A 20652-nucleotide genomic window follows, 5' to 3' on the forward strand; every position below is an offset into this window, starting at 1 on the left:
TTTCGATTAAGGCTGTTTAGAACAGTAACATGGCTCAGTTGACGTTTCAGTGTGGAGTTTGCATGTTCTCCCTGCGTCCGCATGGGTTTCCTCCAGGTGCTCCGGTTTCCCCCACAGTCCAAAGACATGCGGTATAGGGGAATTGGCTAGGCTAAATTGTCCGTAGTGTCTGTGTGTGAATGAATGTGTGTGTGTGGATGTTTCCCAGTGATGGGTTGCAGCTGGAAGGGCATCCGCTGTGTAAAACATGTGCTGGATAAGTTGGTGGTTCTTTCTGCTGTGGCGACCCCGGATTAATAAAGGGACTAAGCTGAAATAAAAATGAATGGATGAATGATCATGTAATAATAACCTGAGAAGCGCAGCGCTTGAACACAGTTGCGGTTTGTGCTCTTCTCTGCTCCTCCAAACACCCAGAGGCTTTGCGGCTCGCTTTCAGGAGTGAAACTGCAGTGTTCATAACGTGCCTGCAGACCCTCCCAATCTGGAAGATCCCATTGATGAGTATCTGCCAAAAACACAGGAGAAATTAGTTTAATGACTGCATATTCATGAGCTCATATTAACGGTGTAAGAAAGATCATATGCTATTTGAACAAGCGATGGCTGATTTAAAAAAAAAAACCAATATAAAAGCCTTGAAATATATTGAAGAACAAACAGTCAAGTTTAATCCATGTTTTGCTTTTGGGTTTTTGTTGCATTTACAAGGTTTTCACCACTAGGCGTCCCTAACATGTACAAATATTTAAAATAATTCAATCAATGAATTTTCAGCGATGGGCAAACTGGATCCTGGAGGGCTGATTTCCCTGCAGAGTTTAGCTCCAACACTAATCAAACACACCTGAACAAACTAGGGCGTACTCACACTATGTACAGTTGCCTTGAACCGGGCCAAAGCACACTTGTCCCCTCTCCCGTCTCCCCCAACGGCCTGCCCTCACATTACATTCGGTCCTAGGCACGCTTACGTCATCGATGCTGCGCTGTTCAGTAGAGAAGCGCTCTCGCTCAGCACAGTGGACATTTCTCTAGTTATATCGGTTAGTGGTTTGAAATCCAGTGAAAACGGAGTCAAATAGTTTGCAGAACAGATCCGCCACATTTGACGCTCATAAACAATCATGAAGTCCTCGTGCTGCAGGAATGAGGAGGTTTGCTGAAGGTGCAGCTGTCGTGCAGTGAGGAGTTTAATAATTTTCGTTAAAGTGGCTTTAATAATCTTCGACAGTTGTTGCTCATTGAACGGTAAGAATGATTAATAAATCTATATAAATCAGTCCCTTAAAAGTCACATCTCGCTTTCAGTTTCGGGTTTAGGCGCGTTTTGCACTCACACACAAGCGTACCGCGCCTAAGCCCAAGTGAACCGCATTCAGGCCCACCTCTTCCATCCGGACTAGGGCCGGCCAAGTGAACCGTGCCTGAGCCCGATTCAGGGTGTTTCGATTGTCCAAGTTCAATTGTCTCCCCCCTGCCACCTCCTCAATTGGTTTGTGTTCACACTGTCTTTTTTCCTTCTGAACCCCGGTACGCTTGCGTCATCGAGCTGCTGTTTTGTTTATGTCCGTTGCTAGACGAAAGCCGAAATGGAAAGACTTCCGCACATCGCGGTCATTCTGCTTTAACTGAAGCTTTTAGTTTTGGACATACAAAAAGCGACTCGCGTCCATCTGCCGCTGTTACATGCCTGGGGGTGTTGCTCTGTTGTTCCCTCCTCCCCTCTCTGTTTCTATTTGCTGTCTCCTATACTTCTAAAATCTAGGTGTTCCGATTGGTTGGCAGAGTTCTCCCGAGTGGACCAATCAGAAGAGGATGGGTGTTATTTAAACGCTCCAGTGATGACTCAGCCCAGATGAGAGGGGGATCCATGTTGCTTGTTGCTGCTGTGTTTTTGTAACTTTTGGTGCCTATCTTGTGCTCGGGTTCGCTTTAAAGAGAGTTTTTGTGATTTAAAAATACCTAGAGGGAAGTGAAGGGAAGTATGTCACGTGACTTACATTTTACACTCACGTAGTAGATTTTTTTGTTATTCCACTAGGTTAGAGGCGGGTGCTACCATATGTATGTTTGTCCCAGTCAGTGCAGTTGAGTAAGCGGCGTGTGACGCTGAAGATGTTTTTTTTCTTATTTACATATTTCTCTTTAGTTATTTAGAGGTGGGAGAGGGATTAGTTAGCGGGTGTTTAATTAAAAACATATTATCAACAATCAGAACATCACACAGTGTCTGCAGAAGCTGTTTTTGGAGAAGACAAGCAGACATCAATGTGTATCACTGTGTTTGCCCTAGCTCAGTCAGCGTGTCACCAAGGTATGAAACACACACAAACACACACACACACAACCACGAACGAACGTTATGAAAACAACAGTTTGTTGTACAGTCGGCGGTTCACTTCCGTGACTTGGTACGATTGCATTCACATCAGAAGTGAACCGTAGCAGAGTTCGCATGAACCGTACCCCAGACCACCTCTTTCAGGCGGACTCGGGTACGGTTCATGGGTGCGCAACCGAGTTCAGAAGACACGTTAACACTAGCTTAACGTACCGTACTATGACGTCAAATGAACTCTGGTGCGGACCAAAAGTGCTAGTGTGAAAGCACCCTCAGAGAACTCGCACTTCTCAAACGATCTGGGAAACGGGCCTGGGCATGGTACGGATAGCATAGTGTGAGTACGCCCCTAATCAGTGTCTTCAAGATCAATAGAAAGCTACCGGAAGGTGTGTTTGATTAGGGATGGAGCAAAGCTATGCAGGACACCGGCCCACCAGGATCGAGATACCCATGCCTGTTTTTTTTTTTTTTGTTTTTTTTCAGATTTTTTTTTTTATTTAAAGATTTACAATGACAGAACAGTGGTATAGGAGTCTCATGTCATCATATACAATAATAAGGCAATCTATTATACAATTGTCCATCGGCTAATAATTCAATTCTTTTGTGTAGGGTAAAATTAACAAAAAATACCCATCCTGTTGTTAAATAAAAGGTTTTCTTGATGCTAAATATCTGGGGTCACCAAACCTGTTCCTGGAGGGCAGGCGTCCTGCCGATTTTAGCTTCAACTCTAATCAAACACACCTGAACAAGCTAATCGAGGTCTTACTAGGTATACTTGATGCATCCAGGCAGGTGACCCCTGCTAAATATAATCAATCAATATCCATCTTCAATTTATAAAAGCATCTGTTTCTTTTATAGACACCCAATTATGACAAAAATAATAGTATTTAAGAAATTGATTTTAGTCTACGTTTTGTTCCAATAATGCAGGGGTCACCAATCTCGGTCCTGGAGGGCCGGTGTCCCTGCAGGGTTTAGCTCTAACTTGCCTCAACACATCTGCCTGGGTGTTTCAAGTATACCTAGTAAGACCTTGATTAGCTTGTTCAGGTGTGTTTAATTAGAGTTGGAGCTAAAATCTGCAGGACACCGGCCCTCCAGGAACAAGTTTGGTGACCATTGCAATAATGTGTAAATAGTTTACATTGTTTTCTCTGTAATACTGGATCTGTCTCTCTTTACAGCAGTCAGCGTCAGGTGTTTCTGCAGCACCTAGATTGATGATGTAGGAGTCAGCGAAGCTTCCACTGGGATTTGCTCCTCCGACAATCACAATCTTCCCCTTTCCTCCTCCATCTTCATCATGGTGATGGGCAGCGGGCAGGAATGAGCAGGTGTGGCCTACGGAGACTCCAGGAGCTGCACCTGTGGGCTCCAGAACATACCTGTGCAGAACAGAGACCCATGATGAAGACCACCGACAGACACATACTATATTCACTTCGAGAAAATGGAATCGTCGTTGATTCCAGTTGTAAGAGCAGCAAATAACTTGACTTCTAGTTGATCATGTGTAAAAGTGTCAGAAGGTGGATCTTTCAGATGAATCATCTGCTGATCTGCATCAATCATCACCAATACTGCAGAAGACCTACTGGAACCAGCATGGACCAAGAGTCTCACAGATATCAGTCAAGTTTGGTGAAGGAGAAATCATGGTTTGGGGTTCATTCAGTATGGGGGCGTGCGAGAGATCTGCAGAGTGGATGATCAACATCAACAGCCTGAGGTATCAAGACATTTGTGCTGCCCATTACATTACAAACCACAGGAGAGGGACAATTCTCCAGCAGGATAGCGCTCCTGCTCATACTTCAGCCTCCACATCAAAGCTCCTGAAAGCAGAAAAGGTCAAGCTGCTCCAGGATTGGCCAGCCCAGTCACCAGACATGAACATTATTGAGCATGTCTGGGGTAAGATGAAGGAGGAGGTGTTGAAGATGAACACAAAGAGTCTTGATGCAGTCCTCCAAGCTCATGATGGAGTCAGACACAAGATTCATTCTGTCTCCACTGCAGCAGGACTTTATATTCTATACTGGACATTATTTCTGTTCAGTGATGAGACTTTAGTCTGAGAAGAGTCAGAGCTTACTGTCCTAATGACATCATTAACAATCAAGACATTATCATATTTTATTGAGCTCAAATAAGCAAAATCTAGAGGCCTTTGCCTTTCATATAAGACACTTCTGACACCAAATCATCAACTAGAAGTCCAGCTATTATTCACTGTTCCTAAAACTCGAATAGACGACAAGACTTCCGTCAGATAGTGTACATACACTCATATATAAAGATGAATTGGGGGCACAACAGTGAATTATAAGAGAATAATGCACACTTGAGGTGGTGATGTGGTGAAATGGAGTGGCATTTATACCTCAGGTGTGTATTATTTTCTATTATACACAGTTCTGTCTGGTTCTCAAATCTGATTGGCTGATAGCCGTGCAATATTCTGCAATATCAGAACTCCTACAGCCTCTTTACCCTTTGTGTATTACTCCGCCCACATACAGCCAGCAGAAAGCAGACACTACAGATCTAAAGTTTAAAAGATGCACACTCAGCTGTTTAACTGTCAGCTTATGATTTGAATCCGGAAGAAAGTAGTTCCTCATACAAAAGGGTTTTTGAAACTCGCAGTGTTTGATTTTGTTTTTATATACACAATTATGCCGTCAAACTGTTGTATAAACGCAATATCACACTCTTAGCAGTGCGATATGGCTGTATATCGGCACTGGTGGGGGCACTAAGGCACTCGGCCGCATCGCACGCCTCCCACCAGTGCCGATATACAGCCATATCGCACTGCTACTCGTGTGATATTGCTCATATAATCAATTGCTCTTCTCTGGTCTCCAGCACAGCTGCTGAATCCACGGTTGAGATGTTGTGTGTTTAAAGTTTATTTGTCAGGTGTTCCTGCTCCTGTGTTTAGCACTAGTGTCCTCCACATCTCCTCTTCCTCCTCCTGTTGCGATCTGATGTGATTTCTGACTGTGTAGCTGTGAAATAACTCTAATCATTCAGCGGAGTGATATGGAGCTGTAATGCACTCTAAACATGCCAGAACTACTTTTTCTGACAATAACTACAATGCTCATCAGCCAATCAGAATCAAGCATTTAACAAGGATATTGGTAATGACTAATAAAAGAAAGTTTGAATAATAACAACATGCAGGATTTATACATTAACGTTATATAAACCAATATTGCTGCGAGAGAAGGTGAGAACTACAGAAAACGGTCAAAATTGTGTGAAATTATTGCATGTATTCATTCATTAACTATTTTTTCTTAGGCTTAGTCCCTTTAATTAACATTGGTCACCACAGCGGAATGAACCATCAACTATTCCAGCATATGTTTTACACAGCGAACTACAGAAAATGGTCAATTATGCGTAAATTTTAGTTGTATTCATTCATTCAGTTAAATTATTCACTCATTTTTATTCATAGTCCCTCGTTTATCAGGGGTCGACACAGCAGAATGAACCGCTAACTATTCCAGCGTTTGTTTTACACAGCGGATGCTCTTTCAGCCACAACCCAGCACTGGGAAACACCCATACACACTCATACACTACGACCAGTTTAGTTGATCAATTCCCCTATAGCGCTTGTGTTTGGACTGTGGGGGAAACCGGAGCACCCGGAGGAAACCCACGCCAACACGAGGAGAACATTCAAACTCTACACAGAAACACCATCTGACCCAGCCGAGGCTCAAACCAGCGACCTTCCGGCGGTGAGGCGACAGCGCTAACCATATTAATATATGAGTATATTTACCAGTGTCTGTTCTGCGGCTTCTGCTCGGGCTCCAGAACAGGAATCAGCTCCATGTACACCAGTTTATACTCTATAAACACACACACACATCACAACTTTTCTCAAAAACAAACACACACTCCACTCAACTCGTGTCACGGAGCCCGTTTCCAGGGACGCCGGTTCCGTTGCCAAGACAGGACGGCGTTAAAGCGCGTAAAAGCTACACGGTAAACGCGTGAGATATGACGTCACGCCACAAATCTCGTGCAAAAGCAGATCGATAACGATCAGGATTTACCTTTATCGACAAATGTTAATATGATCGATGATGGAAACGACTGACTGACAGAAGAAGGAAGAGAAAACCTTGCCGGAAATTATATCAAAATAAAAGTTTTTACCGGGAAAAAGAAAAATTAAATAATAATAATAATAATAATAATAATAATAATAATAATAATAATGATGCTCTGTTTTTAACATGTTTTGTGTTTTGAAGACTTCCTGAGTAACTATCTCTTCATTATATGCTTTCAGAATGTATCGTAAATACGGCCTAATAATGTTAACAACAAGAACACATAATATGTTCATTTATTTATTTAAATATTTAAGAACAAATATACAAAATGACTTACAAGTGAATCTTTTTTTTATCATACACTTGGTAACAATGAGCGTTTTATCCACAAACCATTTCCAAGCCTTCACTGTCTGCTGAAAAATATATGAATAAATATACATTTAAATACAATAAAAAAAATATTTAATTGTTATTATTATTATTATACAACTAATAATAATACTACAAAAAATAATAACGATAAGTATTATAATAAACAATTTAAACGAGGCGACGCAGTGGCACAGTAGGTAGTGCTGTCGGCTCATAGCAAGAAGGTCACTGGTTCAAGCCTCGGCTGGGTCAGTTAGTGTTTCTGTGTGGAGTTTGCATGTTCTCCCTGCGTTTGCGTAGGTTTCCTCTGGGTGCTCCGGTTTCCCCCACAGTCCAAAGACATGCGGGACAGGTGAATTGGGTAGGCTAAATTGTCCATAGTGTATGTTTGTGTGTGAATGAGAATGTATGGGGTTCCCAGAGATGGGTTGCGGCTGGAAGGGCATCCGCTGCGTGAAAACAAATGCTGGATAAGTTGGTGGTTCATTCCGCTGTGGCGACCTCGGATTAATCAAGGGACTAAGCCATAAAGAAAATGAATGAATGAATGAACAATTCAAACATAGACTTTGTCAATAGTATCATTAAAATACATGGTAAGGTTGCTAAATGACTATTCATGGCCAATTCGTTTATTAGGGACAGTGGCGTAGCGGACGGGCCCGCAGGGCATGCACTCGCGTGATTATGGGGCCCCGTGTCGTCACGATTTTCAATTATTGAAAATCCAGCAACCGCAATAATCAAACCCCGGGGAACATCTGTGGTCGGAACCAAAGTTCACAGGTCTGTGTTCTCTGAACTCCTCTCAAGCGGTGGACTACTTCATTCTGATTGCTCGCCGCCGAACCGCATCATAGCTCATTACCATAAAGTTGACTTGATTTCAACTCTCCTTGACGCCCACACAGGAGAAGACGCGCCGCGCTGTTTCTCGCCGCCGGTTCTCATTGAAAATTAATGACTTCCGGCTACTTTGACGCTCTCGCCGCTTTCGGTTTGTGATCGCTCCTCAGTTTGTGAAGGCTTCCCCGTGTTGCCCCCCCCCTTTCATCAGGGGGCCCCGTCAGTGATCCCTGCATTTTACGCTACGCTACTGATTAGGGACAGAGAACCGGAACGGTGTGTAGGCCCTATTGGAATTGCTCCGTTTCCTCTTCTTCTTCTTCTTCTCCAGAATGAATCGTGATTTTGAGGGTTAAAACATGCCTGAAAACTCACAACACTTTGCACACGCCCCAGAAGTGGCGAAAATTTATGTTTGTTATGGAGAAATTACCAACCTACGTCACATGAGTTCAACCGCGCATACTGGTTGCAGAAAAAGACCGCCTGCAATAGCATCCATGTGGTAGGATGCCAAAATCGAGTGCAAAAATTGAAAACTTAACTTTTACCGTACACCACACTGCTTTCAATGACAACAGCCATCAGAAGAGCTGAATGGAGTGAGGACCTAATTAGAAATGCTGAACTCTGCAGTTCTCATGTTATATCAGGTGAGTTCACGCAATGGTGAATCAGACACGTGACTCATGTTTGATTGCAGCAATGATTTCAGCAAGAACAGTTAAATATGGTGAATTAAACTGCGCACACTGAATGCTCACAATGAAATGTAAATGTGTGTGTTCACATATCCTGCTGTAGAGGTGCAGTTCACTGTGAGAATGCAGTAGTTCTGCTTGTTGATGATGACCCAGGCCTTGTACAGCTCCGTCTTCTTTCCTTGTCTTTGGCTGGGCAGAACCTCAGTTTTCAGCTCTACATAGTGTTGAATCTGGTCCTCATGGAGCATTATTTCCTGCACATGACCACACAGAGCAAAATTGTAGGCATCCAAAGACTTGTAGGCCTTTAACTTCTCTCAAACACTTGGCGTTTTAGTGAGATAGTTATATATTTGGGGCTGGATGCTTAGCCATTTTGTCTTATCCAATATCCATTGGGAGGGTGCTATCGCAGATGGAGCTGTCAGATGAATGCTGTATTAATGATCGTACATCATACAGAGGTCGAAATTATCGTACAAATACGATAATTATCGTATGTCTGGCAACACTGCCCTGCGGCGGTGAGCCCACGTGCGAGGTCCCTTTCACTGCTGCTTGCAGCTCTCATTTATTTTATTATTATCATATATTTTTTTGCATTTGTAAATGACAATTTCAGAAAAAAACAGGCATAAGAAAAACGTTTCAAAGATACTTGAATATCCAAATAATTAAAAAACAAACAAAAAAATAAACTAAATGTAAGACATTCATAGGGTGCCAATACATATTCGTAACAACTTACAATCGATTTTACGTTTCTTTTAAAAATATTTCAATAGAGGAATATATTTGTTAAAAAAAACCTTTAGATTTTTAGAAGTCTGCATTTGTGTTTGAAAATTATGATAGAAAAATTAAATTTTGAAAATTTTTTTAACGTGACAAATAATATATTTCACATTTGGTGTTATCAACAGATTAATTTCAGCAGAATACATATATAAACAATCTTTTCAAAATGACTTCGCAATCAACAAGTAAATAAGTGCCTTTAAGTGTAATTGTATTGTTTATAAATTGTTATTTAACTTAGATTTTATTATATGTGTAATTGTATTAATTGTAATTTTAAAAATTCAACTTTTTCAATTAATATCATCTGTTTTGGGGCGAAGCAGTGGCGCAGTAGGTACAAGAAGGTCGCTGGTTCAAGCCTCGGCTGGGTCAGTTGGCGTTTCTGTGTGGAGTTTGCATGTTCTCCCTGCGTTCACGTAGGTTTCCTCTGGGTGCTCTGGTTTCCCCCACAGTCCAAACACATGTGGTACAGGTGAATTGGGTAGGCTAAATTGTCCGTAGTGTATGAGTGTGTGTGTGGATGTTTCCCAGAGATGGGTTGCGGCTGGAAGGGCATTCGCTGTGTAAAAACTTGCTGGATAAGTTGGCGGTTCATTCCGCTGTGGCGACCCCAGATTAATAAAGGGACTAAGCCGACAAGAAAATGAATGAATGAATCATCTGTTATGCACGTCTCTCTGTAAATCCTATACATGTGGTTGAATTGACCATAAAGCTTTGACTTGACTTTGACTAAATGACATCCTCACCGCTGTTACTAAAGGAACTTTCTTTCTCAATATACACAAATTTAGAGAACAACATGTTAGGTGAGGATATTTTGTGTAATGTCTTTAAATTAGTTCCTCTTAAACTTTAAAAATAATAATAAATAAGCAGTTTTCCATATTTTGTGGTTTATTGTTTTTCTTTTTCTTTCTTCCAACATCTTTAAAAGTTGGAAAGTGACTTTTATGAACAAGTTTAATAGTTTAAAATTTTATATAATCTGGGTTGGTGTTGCATATTACGCAACAAAACCTGCCAGTACATTTTCTTTACAGACTTATTTCCCTCTATATATGATTTTTTATGCATTATATTATAATAAACCACTAAAATGTCAATAAAAGTCTCTTTGTTAAACTGTAGAGTTGAATTATCAACATCACAAGTGGACAGAGCAGAGATTAACATCCCATAATGCTATTTACAATCGGAAATAAACACGTGTGAATCACTAAATACGAAAATTGTTCATTAATGAATATTTTTTACAGTGTACTTTATTAGAAATAGTTACAATATGTGTTCAGCAGCAGCCTGCCATGCTTTCTTCCAGTTAACCTCTGTTAATATGGAATTCCAATACAAGTTTACTCTTTGAATCACTCATTTTAGCCAAATAAATGTCTAAAGTTATATGAAATTTTGATTTTGTGCATCCACCCCACGCTCACGACCACGCCCTTACCCACGCCCACTACAAGCCACGCCTACCACCACGCCCCCGCAGCTCCTCTGTGTGTGTCCGCAGATCAACCGTCCGTCTCACACATGAATCTGACGATCACCAGAAACGCTTAATTTCTTCTTTGCTGAGGAAAATATTGACATTAATCTTCATAATGTCTTCAAACTCCAACCTGACGACCCTGAGACGGAGTGTGGAGCAGCTCAAACTGGAGGCCAGCGTGGAGAGAATCAAAGTAAGACACCAAAACATCTCTCATATATACAGCTAATTCAGTGTACAGGGATGTACAGTAACTCAAAACAAACTTTCAGTGGAGCTGTTGTGTTTCGATCATCAAATTAGCACACTATTACTCGATGATAGTCACAGTTCTGCTGTTTGTTTGTCTATTATAATATATTGACTGTCGTAAACATTTACAACTAACAAAATTGAGTGTACGGGGGTGTTTTATACAATATTATAACAAATGTGTTGCTGAATATGAATGTATAACTTCATAATTTGAAATATATGTTGACGATGCCTTTGCTAATTGTTTCAGATTCACATATTTCTACATTGTTGTTGTTGTTATTATTAATATTATATTAATATTGTCACCAAAACACCAATTTTTGTTATATTTATAAAACCTGATAATAATAGTTAGGAACTGATTAAAACATGAACTAAATCTGGCATATTTACATGTTGGACATAAATGTAATATCAAATAATGTGTGCTTAGTGTCCTTTTTAAGTAAAAATATATATATTTTTTAATTATTATTATTTAATTAATAATAATAATGAAAAGAAGATTAAAAAAATATTATTATCATCAGTAGCAGTAGTGGTATTTTATTATTATTAAATTAAAATAAAAAGTAGTTTCCATCATTACAAACAGACAGCAGTTAGCCGTAATGATGCTAATTTGAATTAATGTGTGCCTTGTGTGCTTTATGAAATTAAAAAATATATAATTATTTAATTAATCCTATAAATAATAAGAAAAAAAGTTGTTGTTATTTTTATTATTATTATTATTGCAGTATTAGTAGTATTTTATGACTATTAAAATAAAATTAAAATACATTAATTTTTCAACATTGCAAAAACACAGCAGTAAACCCTAATAACGCTAATAATGCTGTGTGTGTCCTTTTTAAAATAAAAATAAATATTTTATAATTTATGTATTAATAATTTAATTAATAATACTTATAATGGGTGACACAGTGGCTTAGTGGTTAGCACTGTTTCCTCACAGCAAGAAGTGGCTGGTTCCAGTCCCGACTGTGTTGGTTTTCATTTCTCCACAAATTGTGGAGTTTGCATGTTCTCCCCGTGTTGGCGTGGGTTTCCTCCAGGTGCTCCGGTTTCCCCCACACAAGTCCAAACACATGCTGGTACAGGTGAATTGAATAAGTTAAATTTGCTGTAGTCTATGAGTGTGTGAATGAGTGTGTATGGGTGTTTCCCAGTGTTGGGTTGTGGCTGGAAGGGCATCCGCTGTGTAAAACATATGCTGGATAAGTTGGTGGTTCATTCCGCTGTGGCGAGCCCTGATTAATAAAGAAAATGAATGGATGAATAATTGGGCGATACGGTGGCTCAGTGGTTAGCACTGTGGCCTCACAGCAAGAAGGTCGCTGGTTCGAGCTCCAGCTGGGTCCGTTGGTGTTTCTGTGTGGAGTTTGCATGTTCTCCTCCGTGTTGGCGTGGGTTTTCCCCCACAGTCCAAACATATGCGCTATAGGGGAACTGATGAACTAAAAGTGTGTGTGTTAATGAGTGTGTATGGATGTTTCCCAGTGCTAAGTTGCAGCTGAAAGGCTGAATGTAAAACATTTCGTCACCTTGGATTTATAAGGTTCTCTCTGCGTTCTGAAAAATTTTGAGATATTGAGTCTTATAGTTTTTGCATTCCATAGCAAACAGTGTGTGTGTAACATTTGTTTTTTAAATAAACAGTCTTAAAATGAAAACAACTTAAAAAAACATCCCATAATGTAAATAAGTTGTCATTTAATAAGAATATGTCAATAGCTCAATTTTGACAAAAATATCAGATAGAAACTTATAATTCTTAGGTGACGATATGCTGGATTAGTTGGCGGTTCATTCCGCTGTGGCGACCACTCATGAATAAAGGAACTCAGCTGAAGGAAAATTAATGAATGAATGATAATAATAATAAGAAGAAGAGCAACAACAACATGAAAAATAGTATTATTATTAGTAGTAATAGTATTTAATTATTGTTAAATTAAATTAAAATGAATTTCCAACATTGCAAAAACACAACAGTAAACCATAATACCGTAATAATGCTTTTTGACTAAAGATAAAGATTTTGTATGATTGTTTCCGAATTTTGTGCAATAGAGGAAAAACACGAGAAGAATTCGCCACATGTTGATGCTCTCTTCTGTTTGATGTGTTCTCATGTGGGGTTTATAATGTCAAGGACAGCAGAAAACTAAATTAATAATATAGTTTAAATAATAAATGTACAGCTGAAGTCAGAATTACTCGCTCTCCTGTGAGTTTCTTTTCTTTTTTCCAAATATTTCCCAAATAACAGATTCAGGAAATGTTCACAGTATTTCCTCTCATATCTGTTCTTCTGGAGAAAGTCTGATTTGTTTTATTTCGGCTAGAATAGAAGCAGTTTTTAATTGTTTTAAAGTCATTTTAAGGTCAATATTATTAGCCTCCTTAAGCAATATCAGTGTTGGATTGTCTCCAGAACAGACCACTGTTTTACAGTGACTTGCCTAATTACCCTAACTTTACCCTAATTACCCTAGTGAAGCCTTTACATGTCACTTTAAGCTGTATAAAAGTGTCTTGAAGAATATCTAGTCTAATATTATTTACTGTCATCACGGCAAAGAGAATTGCCAGAGATGGGTTGTGGCTGGAAGGGCATCCGGTGCGTAAAAACGTGCTGGATAAGTTGGCGGTTCATTCCGCTGTGGTGACCCTAGATTAATAAAGGGACTAAGCCGACAAGATAATGACTAAATGAATGGCAAAGAGAAAATAAATCAGTTATTAGAAATGAGTTATTAAAACTATTATGATTAGAAATCTAATTTGAGCTCTCTTCACATTTCACTTTGGCTTTAAAGGAGCCTTACAGTTGTCAAAAACATTAAATAAGTTATAAAACCAGCTGTGAATGTGTTTGTATGCAGGTTTCTCAGGCCGCAGCAGATCTGCAGGAGTACTGCCTCCAGAACGCCAGTAAAGATGCGCTGCTGGTGGGCCTTCCAGCCGCCAGTAACCCGTTCAGAGAGCCGCGCTCATGCACTCTGCTGTAGACTGAAGGTACACAATAATGCACTGCAGATTTTTTTCTAATGCAATGATTCTGTGGTTGACTGTGCTTGCTTTTTTTGTTACAAAAATGAAATACAAGTACAGTCTGCATGAAATTAAAATGTACATTGTTTATTATGCTATAGTTTTTATTCTAGTAATCTTTAATTAAAATCTGACCATCTGCTTCTGTTCTCGAATGGCAGTCCTTCTTTGAGGACGCTCATTGGGCAAAATATGTTTAGCTCCGCCCCTCCAACCATTATATTTATGTGAGTGACAGATGAGAGGAGGAGCTCAAAAATAAAACCCCGCCCTCTACTCAATATTTAGTTTTAGTTGGAAGTACATCATCACACTGAAATAAAAACCCCGCCCCTCCTCAATATTCAATTTCCTTTAAAAATATGTCCTCATGTTGCAATAAAACCCCGTCCCTACTCAATATTCAGTTTCCGTTAAAAATATGCCCTCATACTGCAATAAAACCCCACCCCCTTATCATTATTCAGTTTCAGTTGGAAATACATCATCATACTGAAATAAAACCTCGCCCCCTACTCAGTATTTAAATTCAGTTGGAAATACATCATCATACTGAAATGAAACCCCGCCCCCCCCCTCAATATTCAATTTTTAGTTGGAAATACGTCATCACACTGAAATAAAACCCCGCCCCCTACTCAATATTCATTTTCAGTTAAACTTATGTCCTCATGCTGCAATAAAACCCCGCCCTGTTCTCAGTATTCAGTTTCAGTTGGAAATACATCATCATAATGAAATAAAACCCCGCCCCCTACTCAATATTCAGTTTCAGTTGGGAATTCGTCATCATAGTAAAAAATAAAACCCCGCCCCCTACTCAATATTCAAATTCACTTGGAAATGCGTCATCATATTGAAATGAAACCCCGCCCCTACTCAATATTCAATTTCAGTTGGAAATAGGTCATCAGACTGAAATAAAACCCCACCACATACTCAATATTCAGATTCAGTTGGAAATGCATCATAATAAATGAAACTCCATCTCTAATCAATATTCATTTAAAGCTGTAAATACATCATCATAGTGATATAAACCCCGCCCCTAATCAATATTAAGATTCAGTTGGAAATATGTCATTACACTGAATTAAAAACCCGCCCCTCCTTGATACTCATTTCCAGTAAAAATTTGTCCTTATGCTGCAATAAAACCCTGCCCTCTACTCAATATTCAATTTCAGTTGGAAATACATCATTGTACTGGAATGTAACCCCGCCCCCTACTCAATAATCAGTTTCAGATGGAAATACGTCATCATACTGAAATAAAACACCGCCCCCTACTCAATATTCAGTTTTGTTTACCCCAAATATTTAAATACCAAATTAATTCAAACTGCTAATGAACTCTAATTCATATTAAAATAACTCACATTTTGGTGCGGGCACTTTTGTTGTCAAATGCGTGAGTGTGAATGTTTATTACAGCAGTCTACAGTGTGTTCTCAACAGTGTTTATGACAATGCGATGATTATTTGTGAGCTCATTTGTGTGTGTGTCCTGAGGCGGCGTGCAGCTTCTTTTACTATTCAAACACAAACTCATTTCACCCTCTGATTCTCCATAGTCATACACGCAGCTGTGTGGCACATTATTTTTAGCCTGCAGCGCTGGACTTGCATCCGGAGAGCTGTTTGGCAGGCCTGATCCACTCTTTTACATCAACAGGAAGTTGGCTTTAGAGGAATGAGGATAAAACAGGAAGTCCAGCAACGAATGCAAAGAAAAGCAGTTTGTACTTTGCATTATGCAACTGTTTTTATCTAATAATCATGCTTTATTGTCTTACTGGGACAGTTCACCCAAAAAGATAGTTGCAAATCTTTAGATAGAAAGAAGATATTTTGAAGAATGTTGCAATCTAGTAGTCGTTGAATATGAAAGTATTATCATATAGTAAAATAATATTTTATTCCAGTATGATGACGTATTTCCTACTGAACTGAAAATTTAGTGGGGGCGGGGCTTTATTTCACTTTGATGATTTATTTCCAACTGAAACTGAATATTGAGTAGGGGGCGGGGTTTTATTCCAGTATGATGACGTATTTCCAACTGAAACTGAATACTAAGTAGGGGGCGGGTGTTATTACAGTATTACGATGTATTTCCAACTGAAACTGAATATTTAGTAGGGGGCGGGGTTTCATTTCAATATGATGATGTATATCCAACTGAATACTAAGTAGGGGGCGGGGTTTTATACAAGTATTATGATGTATTTCCAACTGAAACTAAATATTGAGTAGGGGGCGTGGTTTCATTTCAGTATGATGATGTATTTCCAACTCAAACTGAAAACTAATTAGGGGGCGGGGTTTTATTCCAGTACCATGACGTATTTCCAGCTGAAACTGAATTTGAGTAGGGGGCGGGGTTTTATTCCAGTATCATGACGTATTTCCAGCTGAAACTGAATTTGAGTAGGGGGCGGGGTTTTATTCCAGTATGATGATGTATTTCCAGTTGAAACTGAATATTAAGTAGGGGGCGGGGTTTTATTTCAGTATGATGATGTATTTCCAACTAAAACTGAATACTAAGTAGGGGGCGGGGTTTTATTCCAGTATCATGATGTATTTCCAACTGAAACTGAACATTAAGTAGGGGGCAGGGTTTCATTTCAGTATGATGATGTATTTCCAACTGAAACTGAATACTAAGTAGGGGGCGGGGTTTTATTCCAGTATCATGATGTATTTCTAACTGAAACTGAATATTGAGTAGGGGGCGGGGTTTTATTCCAGTATCATGATGTATTTCAAACTGAAACTGAATATTGAGTGTGGGGCGTGGTTTTATTCCAGCATGAGGACATATTTTTAACTTTAAATGAACTGAATATTGAGTAGGGGGTGGGGTTTCATTTCAGTATGATAATGTATTTCCAACTGAAACTGAATATTGAGTATGGGCGGAGTTTTATTTCAGTATGATAATGTATTTCCAACTAAAACTGAATATTGAGTAGGGGCCGAGGTTTCATTTCATCATGATGATGTATTTCCAGCTGAAACTGAATATTGAGTAGGGGGCGGGGTTTTATTCCAGCATGATGACATATTTTTAACTTTAAATGAACTGAATATTAAGTAGGGGGTGGTTTTTTATTTCAGTCTGATAATGTATTTCCAACTGAGACTGAATATTGAAGGCGGAGTTTTAGTTCTGTACGATGATGTATTTTCAACTGAAAATTAATATTGAGTAGTGTTTTTTTTTTTTAGTATGATGACATATTTCCAGCTGAAACAGAATATGATGCAGCAGTTGGTCTAACGTCTTAAAGGGGTGTGGCTTAACATATTTTGCCAACACAGGGAGAACATGCAAACTCCACACAGAAACGCCAACTGGCCCACCCTAGACTCAAACCAGCAACCTTCTTGCTGTGAGGTGACAGTGCTAAACCATTGAGCTACTGTGTCGCCCCATATTATATTATATAAAATGGTATAGATGCGTTTTTTTTAAAATCACAAACAAAATTTAAAAAATACTATTTTACTAAAATATAAATAGCTTAAAGATATTAATATAAGAACAGTAAAGCTATTATAACGTTTTAACACATTTAACATTATACATTAACTCCTCAAAATGCTTATTAAGTTTAATCTTAAATCTTTATTGTTTCCACAATCACAAAAGAAAGTATTTTGAAGGATGTTGGAAACTGTTAGCCATTGACAACTATAGTAGAAAAAGACATATTATGATAGTAAGTTCTTACCTGGTTGCAACATTTATCAAAATACCTACTTTTCTGTTCAACAAAAGAAAGAAACTCAAACCGGTTTTAACAAGTGAGTAAACAAGAAGTGTACTGCCCCTTTAAGGGAAAATATTAGACAGTCAGCTAAAAGCAGGATTGAGGAAAGAGTCTGTGGTTCTTCTACTTTCCTTTGATCCTAAATTTGGTTTTGCATGGGATGTCACAACGCGTGTGTTTTTTCAGGGGATTCAGACACAGAACTGCAATAATAGTTTATCATGCATTGCAAAAAGCCATTTTCCTCCTTATTTTCGGGATTAAGTTTAAATGGGATACAGCTGTGGTTACTCGCATCAATTTAGCCTAATTTATTTGAACCTGTACAACAATAACTAAAGTTTTTCATTAATGTGAAGGTTGGGTTTAGGGTTGGGGTAGAGATAGGGGTAGACGATAATACATACACATCATCTTACTGATATAAAACCCTGGCCCCTGCTGAGTATTCAGTTTCAATTGGAAATGTGTCATCAGACTGAAATAAAACCCCGCCCCCTACTCAATATTCAGTTTCAGCTGGAAATACATCATCATACTGAAATAAAACCCCGCCCCCTACTCAATATTCAGTTTCAGCTGGAAATGTGTCGTCAGACTGAAATAAAACCCCGCCCCTACTCAATATTCAGTTTTAGCTGTAAATACGTCATCATACTGAAATAAAACTCCGCCCCCTACTCAATATTTAGTTTCAGCTGGAAATGTGTCGTCAGACTGAAATAAAACCCCGCCCCCTACTCAATATTCAGTGTGAATTGGAAATATGTCATCATGCTGAAATAAAACCCCACCCCTTAATAGTCAGTTTCAGTTGAAAATGTGTCATCATACTAAAATAATACCCCGCCCCTACTCAATATTCAGTTTCAGTTGGAAATGTCATCATACTGAAATAAAACCCCGCCCCTACTCAATATTCAGTTTCAATTGGAAATGTCATCATACTGAAATAAAACCCCGCCCCCTACTCCATTTTCAATTTCAGTCAGAAATGCATCACCATATTGTAATAAACCCCGCCCCTACTCAATATTCAGTTTCATCTGGAAATACAGTATTATCTCCACATATACTGTTCGTATTTATCATAAAGTCAAACTCAACCAGAATAATTTATATGATGATCTGTTTCTTAAAGGTCAAATGTTTATATCTTTATATTCATATGTGTTTTGACAGGAGAGCGGCGGCAGATCCGTGGATCGTGGATCTTTTATAATATGCAACAAACTGAAGGGAAACATGAAGTATATTGAGAATATCAGTGCCTGAAATATCTTCTGCATTTTTCTTGATTCTATGCAATTATTTGAAACAAAAACATTTATATTCATATGATATAGTTTAAGTTTAGCATTTTATTAATGCATATAAATAAATTATTTAAATATATTCTAATCTTTTTGAATGATTCTGTTGTTTTACCTTATTTAAGTGTGTTAGTTATTGTGTTTTTCGGACTCATGAAAACCATTTGTTAGTAAAAAATTGAAATATTATTAATAAACTTTTAATAATTATTGTAGAAAGATATGAAATGTTTACTTTTTTGGTTTACTTTTGCACATGGTTAGGACCTTTATTTTGTTTCCATGAAATCAGCAGGTCTTAGACAGAGGTATAATTTATAAATTAAATTAAATTAAATTAAATTAAATTAAATTAAATTAAATTAAATTAAATTAAATTGCAAAATAATTATTTTATAATTAATCTAGGAGGGTGTGATTAATAAAATCAAAATAATTTAGATTACATAAAAAAATCTAATAATTAAATTAAATGTCTGCTTAAATTATTTCTAAAAAAAATAAATTTCATAAGAAAACTGTAAAAAATAAAATTTAATTCCATATTAAAATATTGCATATATCAATAACAATCGGAGAGTGTGATTAACAAATTATTATTACACTACTTTTAACTTTTACAATTATTTAATTACATTTTTTTCTGTAATTAATGAAAAATCTTTTTTCTTTTTCTATTAAAAACGAAATTAGATACATCGTTCTTATGCAATTGAATAGTTAAAATAAATTATATAAATAATAAAATTATGTAATTTAACTTAATTATGTTTTATTGATCACAAGTTAAATAAAATAAATATAAAAGACTCATGAGAGAAAAAAATACTGATTGTGTGCTTCATTTTGAGGCTCTTCTTTAAATTTATTTAATTTCATTCATTTTCCTTTGTATTAGTCCCTTTATTCATCAGGGGTCGCCACAGGGGAATGAACCACCAACTATTCCAGCATATGTTTTACACAGTGGATGGCCTTCCACCTGCAACTCAGTACTGGAAAACATCCATAGACACTCATTCACACACATACACTCATGCACTACAGCTGGGTCAGTTGGTATTTCTGTGTGGAGTTTGCATGTTCTCCACATGTTGGCGTGGGTTTCCTCCGGGTGCTCCGGTTTCCCCCACATTCCAAACACATGCGCTATAGGGGAATTGATGAACTAATTTGTCCGTAGTGTATGTGTGTGTGTGTGTGTGTGTGTGTGTGTGTGTGTGTGTGTGTGTGTGTGTGTGTGTGTGTGTGTGTGTGTGTGAGTGAGTGAGTGTGTATGGGTGTTTCCCAGTACTGGGTTGCGGCTGGAAGGGTATCCACTATGTAAAACATATGCTGGAATAGTTGGCGGTTCATTCCGCTGTGGCGACCCCTGATGAATAAAGGGACTAAGCTGTAGGAAAATGAATGAATGAATGAATCAAGACAGCGGAGAGAGATATCAGAAAATGATGATGATGTTTTTCTGAAAGAGTGATGGTAAAATTCATTTATAAACACACAGTTTTGTCCAGATTAAGAGAAAGGAAACCTCCACTTCCTGTTTCTCTGCATTTGACTGAGTCTGCAGAAACGGA

General features: G+C 38.2%; 3 protein-coding genes across 5 annotated transcripts in view; 2 read left to right on the top strand and 1 right to left on the bottom strand.

Annotated features, from left to right (window-relative positions):
- rabepk (Rab9 effector protein with kelch motifs) overlaps positions 1 to 6514 on the bottom strand; it is a 373763-nt gene extending 367249 nt beyond the window's left edge. Inside the window, exons 1-4 of one of the 3 annotated variants that reach the window (XM_005171726.5) lie at positions 6442 to 6514; positions 6162 to 6231; positions 3569 to 3741; positions 353 to 508 (exon numbers count right to left, since the gene is read on the bottom strand). In XM_005171726.5, coding sequence (XP_005171783.1) covers positions 353 to 508; positions 3569 to 3741; positions 6162 to 6214 — 382 coding nt within the window. In that variant the 5' untranslated portion in view covers positions 6215 to 6231; positions 6442 to 6514. Of the gene's footprint in view, positions 1 to 352; positions 509 to 3568; positions 3742 to 6161 lie in introns of all 3 variants that reach the window. The other 2 variants (XR_012405840.1, NM_001002209.1) reach the window with 2 other exon arrangements.
- Positions 1 to 20652, top strand: part of si:ch73-55i23.1 — a 782803-nt gene that overhangs the window by 34404 nt on the left and 727747 nt on the right. The gene's annotated exons all lie outside the window — the stretch shown is intronic.
- gng10 (guanine nucleotide binding protein (G protein), gamma 10) lies at positions 10648 to 19224 on the top strand. The gene is made up of 3 exons (NM_001205026.2): positions 10648 to 10858; positions 13815 to 13947; positions 18945 to 19224. The coding sequence occupies exons 1-2, from the start codon at positions 10778 to 10780 to the stop codon at positions 13938 to 13940; spliced, it is 207 nt and encodes a 68-aa protein (NP_001191955.1). The 5' UTR covers positions 10648 to 10777; the 3' UTR covers positions 13941 to 13947; positions 18945 to 19224.

Source organism: Danio rerio, chromosome 5 (genome assembly GCF_049306965.1).
Source record: "Danio rerio strain Tuebingen ecotype United States chromosome 5, GRCz12tu, whole genome shotgun sequence".
In the NCBI taxonomy this organism is placed as follows: domain Eukaryota; kingdom Metazoa; phylum Chordata; class Actinopteri; order Cypriniformes; family Danionidae; genus Danio; species Danio rerio.